Source organism: Pelophylax lessonae, assembly GCF_965119305.1.
Source record: "Pelophylax lessonae genome assembly, chromosome: 3".
Classification (NCBI taxonomy): Eukaryota; Metazoa; Chordata; class Amphibia; order Anura; family Ranidae; genus Pelophylax; species Pelophylax lessonae.
In genome coordinates, this window is record NC_138770.1 from 598,332,824 (window position 1) to 598,348,128 (window position 15,305).

A 15,305-nucleotide genomic window follows, 5' to 3' on the forward strand; every position below is an offset into this window, starting at 1 on the left:
ACTACGTACAAGCATCCCATTGCCCAATAATTAAGGAGTATTGAAGGAGGACTACAAAAATGCGTTTGTAAGACAGCTGTGCAAATACGGTGTGACAAAGTATTGCAACGATCTCCATTTTATTCTCCAGGGTCTCTGGGGGTTCTAAGTAATTTTCTAACAAAAAATAATGATTTTAACTTGTAAACAACAAATGTCAGAAATAGGCCTGGTCCAGAACTGACAACTTGGATGCCCACACGGAAGTCCAATGAATGGATGATTCATGGAAAGGTGGTGTGGGGAGGCAAGGAAGTCTGAGACTGCATCTGGAAGGAAGCTCACTCCTGCACCATTAAAGTGGGGCATGTTGACGTACATGTGCCCCTGGTCCCAGACTTTGAGAACTATGACAGAGTGGCAGATGAAATTGCCAAGCTGAAAGCAGTTGTGCCATTTGATCCTGTCTTGATGAACATGGCCAACTGGGCCCTCAAGAAATCTGGACATTTGGGGTAGAAAGCAACATATGAATGGGCACAGCAGAGAGGATTCCCTATATCCATGGACATGATAAAGAGAGTCATAGGGAACTGTACAGTGTGTGGATAAGTGCGACAATGGCCATTGTAAAAGTACTCCACTGGGTTAATTAAGAGGGGCGAGAGGCCTGCAGAGACTTGGCAGATTGACTTCAATGATCCCCTGCCTCGGCAAAACAATGGACTGAGGTCTTGTTGCACTGCAGCGGACACCTATGCAGGACTTTTGCTTCTGTCTTGCAAATGTGCAGATCAAATTGCAACACTTTAACTGCTTCTCAGAAAATTGTCACTGCTTATGGTTGTCCCAAACAAGTTCAAAGGGATAATGGCTCACACTTCACTGGATCAACAGTACAAAAGTGGGCCAAAGATTCTGGAGTGTACTGATTGTGCCACATCCCATACCATCCACAGGCAGCTTGTTTGATTGAAAAGGTAAAGGGCTACTGAAGGACCACATATACTCTAAGGGGGTGGGATCGGGTCATCACACAGTCCATCAAATGCTAGGCCAATAGCCAAAAGTACACCACATGAGTGGATGGTGGGAGCTGGGGCACAGAATCCACAGCTGAAGTGCAAAGTTCAGTATTTATGTAAGGTTCCTGAAAGAAAAGGACTTAACATGTACCAAGTTACTGCTTCCCATGACATAAAAACCAAGAGTGACATGAAGCCTACCTAGGAACGAGAGGGAATCTGGCAGGAAGGTTTAAAGTTATAATTGCATTGGCAGATGAGCTTCAGGACAGTGGCTGGGACTCTGACTGGTTAGTGGATCCTTCTCAGCAAGAGTGGAAAGTGAGGCTCTATAACATCAAACCTTCCAAAATAAACAGCAGTGATCTTCTGGGAAAATATTTCCTCTCCTCCCTATCGATGTTCTTTGGGAGGGTCAGAAGTGGATACAGATAGCTGGCAAAGTTTTGGTCAGAGATCCAGGCAAGAAGCCAGTTAGATTGCGATTGAGAGATTGTAGCTGACAGGCCAGGGTCTAATATTTAAATATTATTAGAAAGAACACATAATCCGCTTTGTTTTCCACTCCACAGGCTGTCTCCGATTTGATTCATAGGAAGACCAGAGAAAAGTCGCTTCATGATGGAAGACCACAAGAGCTGTGGAGAGCAAGGCATTTGATGTGTTACAAGCCTGGACCTGTTCCTAATGGACTTTCTAAAGAACCTTCTTAGATGCAGAAATATGGGAGGAGGTTGTGTTTAAGGCAAATTAATGTTTAGTATGAGTTATTAGTAATTAAGTGATTTTCTGTGTAGAGTCTGAATGAAAAGGGTGGAATGTGTTGTTTTTGATATAAATAAATGTATAGGTTTTATGATTTTTAATCAGACTCAATGTATATGAAAGAATCTGTTTAGGAGCTTGTCTTGGAGACAGACATTTTTTCTTGTAGTGTTTGAGTGGATATTTCTCAAACAAATGCCTTGGTAACAATTACACAGGCTGTCCTCCAACAATGGGAACTTAGATACCATTGTTGCATTTACAGTTGGATCAGTCTATTGTTTTGTAGCCGTGGTCAACAATAGCTTGACGACCTGAAACTTCCCAATTAAAAGCCAACAACAAAGACTGATAGTCAGAACTCCATAATGCCTTAACCAAGGAAGGTCTGTGCCAGCCAGAAGAAGCTATACCGAAAGACACTTTGGCTTGATCTCCAGCAGCTGCTATTAAGCCTGGGATCCTCGTTGTCAACAGAGAGCATCAACCCACTGTAACGTAAGTTTAGTAACTTTTAGCCTATTTCTATTGTGTACAGACCATAGGCTGCTTATTTGGTAGGAAGTAGATATTATCTCGCTTGTTATAAGCATATCTGTCAGTCTTGTATTCCAATATATTGCAATAGATTTGTATGTAAAGCATTTTTGTATAGTAAAAGCACATTTATACACTGCAGAGGTCTGAGCTTTCTTGCTTATACCACAAAGTAACCTTACTAGATAGAAGCAAGCAAGACAAACCCACATTATAAAAAACTATCAATAAATGCTGTATTTAATGCTGTTAATGCTCACTTAGTCACTATGAAATTTTCGTTTGCTGTATTCTGCAAAAAACCTGATTGATCCTGCTGTTCTCTATCGCCACCTTCTGTTAATGTACCCAATTAAGCTAGAGTAACTCTGCACATGCTCAGTTTTCAGTAAGTGTCTGGGCTGAGCATTTCCTCCCTATTGCATCTGAGCAGCCCTTGTCACTATAGAGTCCCACACGTGGGCATATACCAGTGGTAAATGACAGCCTACTTCCTCCCTCCTCCTCCATGCTCACCAACCAGCTAAACACAATGGGGGTGGGATATTACATGTAGATTAATGGCGGCTTCACCTCCCTCTTATTCTAAGACACAGCCTGGAGGGGCTTGACACAGCCTGTGACTGACAGAAATCCACCCACACCATGTTATTGCCAAAAAATAATTACCAATAAAAATATATATTTACATGACAATTTAATACAGTTCATTGATATTAACTATTTATTTTTTACTCTGTATTCCAAAGGATGTTTTTTTATTTTGAACATGTGCCCAGCAGAAAAGGACTAGAAGCTCCTCCTGCTTATGTTTCTTTGCAGACAGGCTGGGAAAGAGCTGGGTAATGTGACAGCTGTATATAAATATGGATAGGAAAAAGGTACTTAGATGTTTTTTTTTTATTGAAAATAGCTACAGTGCCATTATCCACATACAGAAATAAAAGGGACAATGTAAATTAAACAGTGGGTAAGTATCTCTTTATATTTTAGCTCCTGCATGTGACCACTTCTACTTTATTGAGGTGACCCAGTCTAAACAAGCATCAAATTAGCTTTTTTAACAGTGCTACTGTTTGTACAAAGAAGTGAAAGAAGAAAATATGTGTTGGAGTCAGGCCTTGGTCTTATATATATTATTCATTCTACCAATACAAGGAAATTAGATAAACTTTTTGATTGATCACATTTAGTGATTTTAACAACTCATCACTTTAAAGTGGTATGAAATCCAAAAGCAAACCTTCATTATATTAAAGCTTACCAATTCTTAAATGTGATGACTGCATTATTTCTGTTTTTAGTCTTTTTTCTTTTATTTTCAGCTGGTGATTCGGCAGTGAGTCTACAGCACAAGCTATCCTGCAGATGTAGTACTTAGAGGTTTGAGACAAACCATTTAACACTGACAGGGGTGACTACAATTGTCAGCTTTTATTCATGTATGTAAACCCCTTATACCAAAAGACAAAAAATAACTGTTGCTGTAATTGCTTAAAAATTGTGAGCTTGAGTTTGGCTTCAATTTGTTAGTGTATCTAAATCTGCTAGTCAATTTCATGCTATCCTGCCCCCAGATTAACAATGCTGCTGTCCAAAGGTGTCTCTGAAGCTCCTTCATCCATAGTGTAGGCAACCTCTAAACAGCAAGTGTGTTACTGGCCAGATCACCAAGTGAAAACGAATGCAGCCACCACATCTAAAGATTAGTAAGCTGCAATATATTACATTTTATGTTTTGGGTTTAACACTGCTTTAAAGTGACAATAGCCACTTCTAGATTTGGAGAAACTGGTTAAGAGTTAGAGCTTTATGTTGCTGCTGTGTACACAATAGAGAGATATACTCTGACAGTGATGGTCAATTCAAGACTTTTAGTTGACACCAGAACAGGAATAGAGAGAAAATCTTTAATTGGTGACACACACATGGTCCTATGACAAGTCCTTAAGTGGAAATTTTTCCTAACCTAGGAAAAGTATTCTCTCACTTCTGGTTGAGTCAACAATACAGGAAGTGAAAGAAAGTCATCACACTGAGACACAAAAAACCCCCCAAAAAATTGATAGAGGGCTTTAACCCCTTTACTCTATTCAAAATGAAAAACGAATGTTTTGACTTTAGCTATACTTTAACTGTAACTTCTGAAGTACTAACACCTCTGGCTTTTTAATATTTAAACTCCACCTTCATCTTCTAAAATCAGGATCAAGCCCTCCTATGCTTCACTATTGATCCATCGCTGTGATGAACGGCTTCTCTACCCATTAAACAAGCACAGAAGGTGTGAGTGGGCATGGCACTGTGTGATTTTAGAAACTGAAGCCAATATTTGCATATCAGAGTGCCTTGGGTTTTAGGATTCTCAGGCACCTTGGTAACTGTTGATATGATAAAGATATAACTAATACAGCTAATGACCCAGTTCTTTCCCAGTTCAAATGCTAAAATCAGGTTTAAAAGCAAATGTTGAAAGTTTCATCATAGCACTACAGTTATGTATTACAATACCCTAGTTAGAGTGTAAAATGTTCATACACAACACCTGCTACTACAACCTTGCTTCGTATGTTTGAGATGTACTATAACTAAAGTGTATGTCAGAGCAAAATAAATAATATGCAATATATCTCTGCAATACATGCACATTTCCCATTTTTTTGATCCCATTGAAGACCTTGCAAATACTAAACATACCTGTTAATCTCCTAGAAATGCACTTCGTTCCTAAATCCTGTTGTAGGCTGACAACACACAGCATTTTCACTGGTTTATTGGTGTCAGCCCTAAACAACTTCAACCTATTCTCCCATCTCTAATGATTAATCATTCTATAGTCCCAAGATAACAACTAGGTGGGCTAATTAGACTCCTTGAGAGGACACCGGCAGTGTGCAAAAGACACTCAATAGTTCTGAATTTCTTTTGCTGAAAATTCTGAATTACTTTTTTTGTACTTATTGAGATATGAACAGTATTCAAATATATATAAGTGGTATATTTAACAGACGAAAAGGAAGCAAAAAAGATAAGTTCATTATTAGGGCTTACATTTCCTTTAAATTAATACAGGTATGCTTATACAGAAATGGAACACATAATATTCACTCACCTTGTTGGAAGGTTTTAGAGCCTCAGCATCTATTGTATTGGGACAAGGTTCAAGCTGACTTGCACAAACCACTAATCTGTCTGGAAACACATAAAGCTCTGTACAAAGACACAGATTAAGAAAGATATTATTCATGAGTTCATTTCTGTATGGTCCAGTAAATGCATACAGCTTAACCACTTTACCACCGGAGGATTTTCCTGCTAAAAGACCAGGGGTTATTTTGCGATTTTTTACTGCGTGACTTTAACGGACAATCGCGCGGTCGTGCGACGCTGTACCTAAACGAATTTCACGTCCTTTTTTTCCCACAAACAGAGCTTTCTTTTGGTGGTATTTGATCACCTGTGCGATTTTTTGATCACGCGCTATAAACAAAAAAAGAGCGTAATTTTTGCAAAAACAACAATATTTTTCACTTTTTTTTATATGAAATTCCCCCAAAAAAAAATGTAAAAATCAAAATTTTTTAAAATTTTCGGCCAATTTGTTTTACGCTACCTATGTTTGGTAAAAAAAATCGCAAAAAGCGTATTTTGATTGGTTTGCGCAAAAGTTATCGCGTTTACTAACAAAGGGAAAGATTTTTGTCATTTTTGGTGTTTTTTTTTTTAACGAGTAATGGCGGCGATCTGCGATTTTTTTTGCGGTACTGCGACATTGCGGCGGACAGATCGGACCCTTGACTGACATTTTTGACACTTTTGGGGGTACCAGTGACATTACTGCAGTAATCAGTGCTATATATATGCACTGTTACTGCAAAAATGACACTGGCAGGGAAGGGGTTAACAGTATTGGACAGGGAGGGGTTAAGTGTGTCCTAGGGGCGTGATTCTAACTGTGTAGGGACATGGCTACTAGTGTAAAAACAAAGATCAACAGTTCTACATAGTAGAACTGTTTGATCTTCACTTTTACACAGGGAGAACTGACAGGTGGCTTGTTTACACAAGCCGCTCTGTCTTTCTCCCGCTGTAGCGGCGATCGTAGTGTGACCGGCGGACATCGGGTCCGCCAGTCACACTCCCGCACTCCTCCGTGAACGAGCCGAGGCGGGCGCGCGCCTCGGCGGGCGCGCGCCCGCCCGCTATTGGCTCTGGAAGGAGTGACAGGCGAGCGACGTAGACCTACGTCACTCTGCCTGGCCGGGGCCGACTGCCGCAGTAAATATACTGTGCGCAGTCGGCAAGCGGTTAAGTCTGTGTTACATATTATCTTGAAAAGATAGTGTATGCAAAATTAAGGTGGAACTCCTCTAAGCATTATTTGGATTTCAATTTGCCATATAACAAAGCAATGCAAATCCTGAAAAAAAAAAACAATCTTTAAAAAAATAAATAAATTAATTATATATATATAAAACTATTTTTTTTGTCTTAAACACTTAGACCAATAATAGCATGACATCCAATGATGGACAGATACATTATGGCTCACACTGATTACCAGTGATCCTAAAGGAGCTAATGGTTTAAAACTTTAGGTGGTTAGACAATTTTCACTCAATGAGTCTTTCCAGCTTCAGAAATGGAAGACAGCGCTCACAAAATAGTGTAAAAATGTTACCACATAAAATATGATTATATATGATGTATGAAATAATTAGTTCACTACAAACCAAGAGTGCTAAAATATCATAAAATAATGTGAATGATTACTAAATAAATTTGACACCAATTGTGCTCATAAATAGTATAAATAATATGTATAAAGGTGACTGTGCACAACGTGAATGGAACATTAAATACTTTGTGCAGATAACAATAGTCCTTTGTGCAAACAACAATATTCAGTAGCAAGTCTATAAAGTGAATCGTGCTTTCAAAGTGTCAATAATTCTGAAATAATCCAAAAGGTGCTTTTGTGCTTATTAAACAAGTGTAGGCTCCAGTGGGAATTTGATATGTGAATATCCTCCACCGTATATGCAGCCCATTTACCAGATGACCCCTTGGGGTCTAGCATAGGTAATTAGTCCCAGTAGGCAACTTTCAGAGGTCCCTCTATATGGCACGGTACATCAAGGGGTCTTGCTCTGGACTGGGGGGGTTTTCCTATTGGAGGCTCCGTTCAGTATTATGATTTAATCGCAGTATAGCACTAACTCCTGGTAATGGTGAGCTGTCCAGCAGATGGTCCCCGGATATCAGTAGTTCTCATGGTAGGTGGCCGAGTCCCCTCTAGGAATTCCTCACTCATTCCTAGAGGGGACTCGGCCACCTACCATGAGAACTACTGATATCCGGGGACCATCTGCTGGACAGCTCACCATTACCAGGAGTTAGTGCTATACTGCGATTAAATCATAATACTGAACGGAGCCTCCCATAGGAAAACCCCCCCAGTCCAGAGCAAGACCCCTTGATGTACCGTGCCATATAGAGGGACCTCTGAAAGTTGCCTACTGGGACTAATTACCTATGCTAGACCCCAAGGGGTCATCTGGTAAATGGGCTGCATATACGGTGGAGGATATTCACATATCAAATTCCCACTGGAGCCTACACTTGTTTAATAAGCACAAAAGCACCTTTTGGATTATTTCAGAATTATTGACACTTTGAAAGCACGATTCACTTTATAGACTTGCTACTGAATATTGTTGTTTGCACAAAGGACTATTGTTATTTGCACAAAGTATTTAAAGTTCCATTCACATTGTGCACAGTCACCTTTATACGTATTATTTATACTATTTATGAGCAGAATTGGTGTCAAATTTATTTAGTAATCATACGTATTATTTTATGCTATTTTAGCACTCTTGGTTTGTAGAGAAATTATTTCATACATCATATATAATCATATTTTATGGGGTAATATTTTTACACTATTTTGTGAGCGCTGTCTTCCATTGTTTTTTGCAAATTTCTCCATCTATTTGTTGTTCGGACTAGCAGCTCAGAAACACTAACACTGATATATTTATTTATTTATAAAAATTTCCCCACTATTTCAATATATTATCAGTGATCTAAGGCAGATCCTGGGCGCAACTACCTGAGTGACCATCACTCTTTTCTTTCCAGCTTCAGAAATAGTGACTATTGTTAGGAATATACATGTGACAAAAAATATAAGTATATTACATTTCTAAAAATGTTTTCCAATATAAGGCTATAAATATGCCATATCACTCCATAAAATTACATATTTTCTAAGCGCACCGTTATGTGGTTTGTTCAAAATGAAACAACACAAACAGTAATCAGTGCATACAAAAATGTGGAAAATAGATAATATTTGGGTGAATATTTTTATTTTATTTTTAATTCCTTTCTTTTTTCCATTTAAATTTCAGGTGCACATTTTTTAATTTTTACTTTTTCACATCTTTTCATCTGAATGATAGAATATCCAATTTTGGTGTGAAGGGACGTCTATTCAATATTAATATTTTATTTATAGGTGGAGCCGAGTCAGCCACTGGCTTCTTTTTGATGCCTTGGATACTCCAGAAGTGAGATGGCCCTGCCATTAATCCCATCTCTGTTCAAGTTCACTTGGAAGTTTTGGGTGTTCCCACCGACTCTTGAATGTCTGAGGACCTGCTGTTGCATTCTCAATAATAAATAATCAAGAAATTTCAACAGTAAAATTGGGAACCCCTCATAATGGCCATAGCAGATGGGGAGACCCAAGGATTCAAGTACTCTTGAGAGATTTCACATATAGAGATGCTATATAAGAAACCATCAGGTTATCTCTTCAGTATCTACCAAACACTAAAAAACACATTTTGAGTGAAATCATTCTATAATAACAGATACACATCTTGACATATATCTATGATGAAGGAGGTCTTTACAGCTTTCAGAAAGTTGCAAAGTATTCTATGACATGAACAGGACTGATTACCATTACTCTAAAACATCTGCATGTTGACAGGAGATGAGTTTATCGCTTTTTTTAAAGGAGAAAAAAATCTCCACTGACAGTATGATTGTCAACATAATTGTCAGATTAAGAAACTTAGAATTTTCTTGTAATGCCTAAAGTCACAATATAGCAGGAAAATTGATACATGCTTACTGCTGCCAAATTTTGGTACAGTTTTGCTGAAAGGCAAAGGCTAACAACATCTGTGAGTGAATGCTACCTCACATTTTGTTTTATTTTTAAAGTCAAGGCACACATAGATATGAGATGACCATTCAGCAATTTTTGGAGCACATGTCCAGGCCTGTCTGCTTCCACAGGCAGGATGTTGATCCAGACTGACATCTGACAGTTTGAGACTGTGAAGGGACAGAGGTAGCCCCCATGCAAACAGACCAGTGTGTCCAAGTTAGGCAAGTAGCACTGTGTTTCTGTGCAGACAAGAGGTCCAGTCTGGTGAATAAGAGCTAAAACTGGGGCAACTGAATCCTAGGGAGGAATAGACAGAGCTGTGCAACAATATATTTGTTCATATGTATGCTAAACAACTCCTACATCAACATAAAACCTTGTTACTTTGACTTTTGGATGATCACAAGCCCTGAAATGCATTCTGCTGAGTGGACTGAATCTTCTGAAAATTCTCCATTTGAAGCTAAATCTTATACCTCCTCCTAACTTCTACACTAACCTTTTGTAGCTATACCCATAACTGTAGAAAATACATTTTCCAGTAGACAGACATTCCATCCTCAGATTAAATCAATATTCTAGGCCAGTGTTCTACAACCTGTGGTCCTTTGCTTGCCTTTATCCGGCCCTTGTGGTACATTTCCCACCACTGATACAAGACACTTCCTTCCACTGGCACCAACAATGGGTGGTGAATAATTGCTAGTGGTGACAACAGGGCACTATTTCTCTCATTGAGAACAAAGATAAAGCACTATTCCTCAAACTGACACCACTGATACCAATAATGGGTCACTATTCCTCCCACTGACACCAGTAATGGGAGCACTATTTCTCCCACTGACAACAACAATGGGGCACTATTCCTTCCACTGATACCAATGATGGGGTACTATTCTTCCTACTGATGAGGTATTTCCCCTAATACCAAAGATGTATTGCTTACTCCCACTAACGCAAGGACAATTTCTACCCCCAATGGTCACAGTCCGGCCCCAAAGTCTGAAGGACAGTAAACTAGTCCTTTGTTTAGAAAGTTTGTAGACCCCTGCTCTAGGCACACTGTTAAAATATATATATTATGACTGCCAAAAGACTTCCAACTCTGTTAGCCATGTTGTTATTGAATTACCTTTATCATACTGTACAGCCAGGCAGGTCATACACTTCTTTTCTGGCTTGAAACTGATCTTCCTATATCACCTGTCCTCCATTAGCCTGCCTACAAAACAATGGTTCCTCCTAATCCCCACCTGTAAATTCCTAATTAACAGCATGGTGACAGAAAGAAGTAAAACTGAACCAGAAAAAGTAGCAGAGGGCTCTTGTTGGCTATGTGGTACAGGTATGTGTGAATAATTAGACTAGCTAAACAGAATAACATTCTTTGGCAAATACGCAATAAGCATTTACAGTATGTATTGCAACCATGTATGTAAAAATGACCATGCTACCACAAGGTTGCTTGTGAGCAAAGCCCATGCTGTTAAAGAAGAGCATATATACTTCCATTTCCAGCAACCTATGTCTTCTCAATCTGTCAGTCAAATTCCTGTAGTGAGATTTGAATTGGCAAGAGGAACCGCAGCATGCAAAGGGTGAAGCAGGTATTCACACACGTAAAATGTCCAATGCCTTCAGCAGCAAAGTAGTGGGGTTTTAGAACATGGTCCTCCGGAAAGGAAAGTATACATGCTGATTTTTTTTTTAAAGCATGGGCTTCTTTTACAAGTTATTTTGTAACTGTCCTGTGATGACAGGGTGACTTTTATTGTTTTTACCATGTTGTATACTGTTGTCATGCTGGAATAAATTGCATCAAAACAAAGCATTCGTGTCCCGGCTTTTCTTGTTGCTTGACTTTTATTGTTTACCTGAATTTCATCCTCAATTTCTTAATATACAAAGCCAGAAATTTACTAAAAACACGAACAGAAGAAGTAATATGCTAAAAAGATGAATTCCAGGCAGATATGAATGACTCAACTTAATGCAGATGTGTAATTATGAATACATTGTGTATTTTTTAAATGCAAGTGTTCTGTCGATTACTACAGATCTTCGGATAAGGCCTCTGACGATCTGCACATGCCCAGTAGTGACATCACTCTAGCTGATCTGCTGATCAGCTGGTGTGACGTCAACACTGGGCATGTGCACATCGTTGGAGGCATTATCCAATGATCTGCAGTAATCAACAGAACACGCATGTGCAGAGAGAGTGAGCTAGAATCTGATGATCAGATTCTGCCTTTAAGCTTTGCTGATTGTAAGATAATGCCCCCGACGAGCTGCGCATGTGCAGTGTTGACATCACGCTAGCTGCCATCGGAGACATTATCTGATGATCTGCAGTAATCGACAGAACACTGCATTTTGCTGATCATCGGATAACACCTCAAACGATCTGTGCATGTGCAGTGTTAACGTCATGCCAGCTGATCGGCATTATCCAATGATCTGCAGAAATCGACAGAACACAGGCAGTGTACCTGAATTTGACCTGGGGTCAGTCTCTTGCAATCCATGTACAGTAAAGCTCAGACTGGGGGGCGGGGGTGCATGCAATGTAAGAAGCAAACTGATAGGTGAATATGGTGACAGAGAGGTGAGCTCATGAGTGTGCTACTTCTCCTTTCACTGTTCAGTCACAGGCTGGCAGTGGGTAAGAGACCTGTAAGGGTTCTAGAACTGCAGCAGAGAAGAACCTGTTCTTCTAACCTACCAGATAGGAACATGCTGTGTTGCAAAATGTTTTTCAGGTAAAACAGCTCCCTTATGTGTATTTTATCTGTATATTTAGCTGTTTGCCAGGAGTTCAGCTTTTGGACTGATTGGTGCAAAATGGCATCACTTTGATCAAAATAGGCATTACTCCTGATTAACAAGAGTTTGCAAATTAGGATCACATACATGTCAGTTAGGTACTACAGAAAATCTAGCTAGACTTATTGAGATCATAATCAGATCACTTTGATATCTTTCTATAAATATCCATCTATCCAGTCTCTGGCTTAAACTACCTGTTATAATGAAACCGATTACCCAAGTAAATGATTTACGCGTGCTTTGTATATGAAGACAAACAGGAACTGTAAAGAACTCTACAATCCTTTTACTCAAAAAAAATAAATAATTGTCGCATCACGTGATTATAAATTCCATGTTGTAGCCTGAGAAAAAAAATCCTTTTGATAACACCACCTAAAGGCTGGTATTAAGTTACATCTGACCAATAATGAGAACAATGTAGATTCATGTTTCACAGGTTCAGTAACTTGCTATAAAATGCGTTAGCTGCCTTAGACCAGCTGATATATCCTGAAGGGTGAAATCTATCTCAAGTGAAACCCAGTTTGAAATATTTAAAGTTCATACTTCTGTCTCAGTAAGTCGAATATCTTCTTTTTTTTATGGCATTTTTTACTAGACATGTGCACATTCTGCCACAATGATCTGTAGCCTGTCAAGAATGGTTCCCACCACATCATGTTCAACATAGCAGTCCCACGTATTACCAAGGACAAGGGAAAAAAAGACAATATATTAAATGAAACAGCAGTTCCAAAAAAGATTAAATTACTCTTAGTTGTTGAATGACAGCTACAGTATGCCATATGAGTGTAAAAATAGACTGTGCAAGCCATATTATTTTACATTATACAGTATTCGGTTTGCACTGATGCTTTGATGAAAGCACCAGTACAAACTGGTGCTTTCAGAGAAGCTGGTATGGAAATTTTTCTAGGGACAATAACATTAGCAACATGCTACGAAAGTGAATAGTGGAACGTGAAAAAAGTCCATCCATAAATTGGAGAACTAAAATGGCTTTACCCAAGGGGGCAAATTTTTGTACACTGTAGAAAAAGCTGAGTTTTTAGCACATAATAATCTAATTCCAAAATCCCAAACCCAAACTATGATATGTGAACTATGCTAGCCAACTTTAGGGCATATGGCAGGAGTCAGAGCCACCTTGCAAATGCCCCACAATCTGCCATGGTATAAATAAACCCTTGAGAATGTAAAATTCCAAAGACGTTATTAAAAGTAAAATTCTGATTGGTTGGAAAATAATGCTCACAATAGCTCGTTTTACAAAATTTGTCTCACTCCACCAATATTTCCAGAAGAGTTATTCAATTTTCACAGTTTTGGACATTAGAAGGATCCATTAGATGCCATCTTTTGGGTTTATGTATGCTTTTCAGGGGCTTCTGAGTTGCTTTGACTTGTGCCTTTGATTTTGAGTTGCTCAAGGAGTTGCTTTTCAATTTGCACTGATTTACATGGGAAAGAAAGAAGCTTCGATGCAAACAAAAGCTGTTGAGTTTTAGGTCTGAGCATGTCACCTCCACTCATTCGTTTTCAGCAACAACTGAGAATAAAAAGATGGTAGGGAAGATGCCTGCAGTGTACAAAAATATCAAATTCTTCCCTTCATAATCCTTATTCTCTGATTTGCTGCTAGCAACTCTCAGATACTAGTTTCTTCTTGAACCTCTGTTGCCTGAAGTAGAGTTGCCCTTTCATGCATTCAGTAATACTTGAAACGTTTTTCAATCAGTACAGAATGCGCATTATGTATGAAGAGAAGAAATATACTGTACCTCGATACTGATGTTTTACCACGCAGCGAAGATTGACCCATCTTTTGATGAAGTAGGCCGCAATCCGTAACGTGTTTCCTAGAATAACAGGCACAGATATGTAAGAAATGAGCATGCTGATTGATAAATGAAAACATTGTAAACATCTCCCCACACATCTTGACAAAATTATTTACCTGTTACTGCAAACTCCTCCAGCCCATCAAAAATAAATAATTTATCATGGGTATTGCTATTTTTTTAATCCAAAGGAGTTTATATTATTAAAATGTCCATGTTGGAAAAAAAAAAATGTCCATAAAATAACAAAATAAATGCGGACAAAGGCATACACCTATGTTGTACATATTGAGTGAAAGGAATAGAAAAGCAAAGTCTCTGAAATATAGCTTACAAAGAAGGAATATGTTACATAAACAATTGACAAGTTCCGAAATTGCTTGAAAACAAATGAAATGAGAGATACAGTGCCTCGCGAAAATATTCGGCCCCTTTGAACTTTTCAACCTTTTGCCACATTTCAGGCTTCAAACATAAAGATATAAAACTGTATTTTTTTGTGAAGAATCAACAACAAGTGGGACACAATCATGAAGTGGAACGAAATTTATTGGATATTTCAAACTTTGTTAACAAATAAAAAACTGAAAAATTGGGCGTGCAAAATTATTCAGCCCCTTTAATTTCAGTGCAGCAAACTCTCTCCAGAAGTTCAGTGAGGATCTCTGAATGATCCAATGTTGACCTAAATGACTAATGATGATAAATAGAATCCACCTGTATGTAATCAAGTCTCCGTATAAATTAATCTGCACTGTGATAGTCTCAGAGGTCCGTTTAAAGCGCAGAGAGCATTTTGAAGAACAAGGAACACACCAGGCAGGTCCGAGATACTGTTGTGGAGAAGTTTAAAGCCGGATTTGGATACAAAAAGATTTCCCAAGCTTTAAACATCCCAAGGAGCACTGTGAAAGCGATATTATTAAAAATGGAAGGAGTATCAGACCACTGCAAATCTAAGAAGACCTGACCGTCCCTCTAAACCTTCAGCTCATACAAGGAGAAGACTGATCAGAGATGCAGCCAAGAGGCCCATGATCACTCTGGATGAACTGCAGAGATCTACAGCTGAGGTGGGAGACTCTGTCCATAGGAAACTTTATGTTTGGCGTAAAAGCAACACAGCTCATCACCCTGAAC

At 38.8% G+C, this 15,305-nt stretch overlaps 1 protein-coding gene across 2 annotated transcripts in view; it reads right to left on the bottom strand.

The window, feature by feature from the left end:
• SLX4IP (SLX4 interacting protein) overlaps positions 1 to 15,305 on the bottom strand; it is a 299,228-nt gene that overhangs the window by 37,771 nt on the left and 246,152 nt on the right. For both annotated transcript variants that reach the window (XM_082252615.1, XM_082252616.1), the window contains 2 exons: positions 14,106 to 14,183; positions 5,419 to 5,516 (listed from right to left, as the gene is read on the bottom strand). In XM_082252615.1, coding sequence (XP_082108741.1) covers positions 5,419 to 5,516; positions 14,106 to 14,183 — 176 coding nt within the window. The remainder of the gene's footprint in view (positions 1 to 5,418; positions 5,517 to 14,105; positions 14,184 to 15,305) is intronic.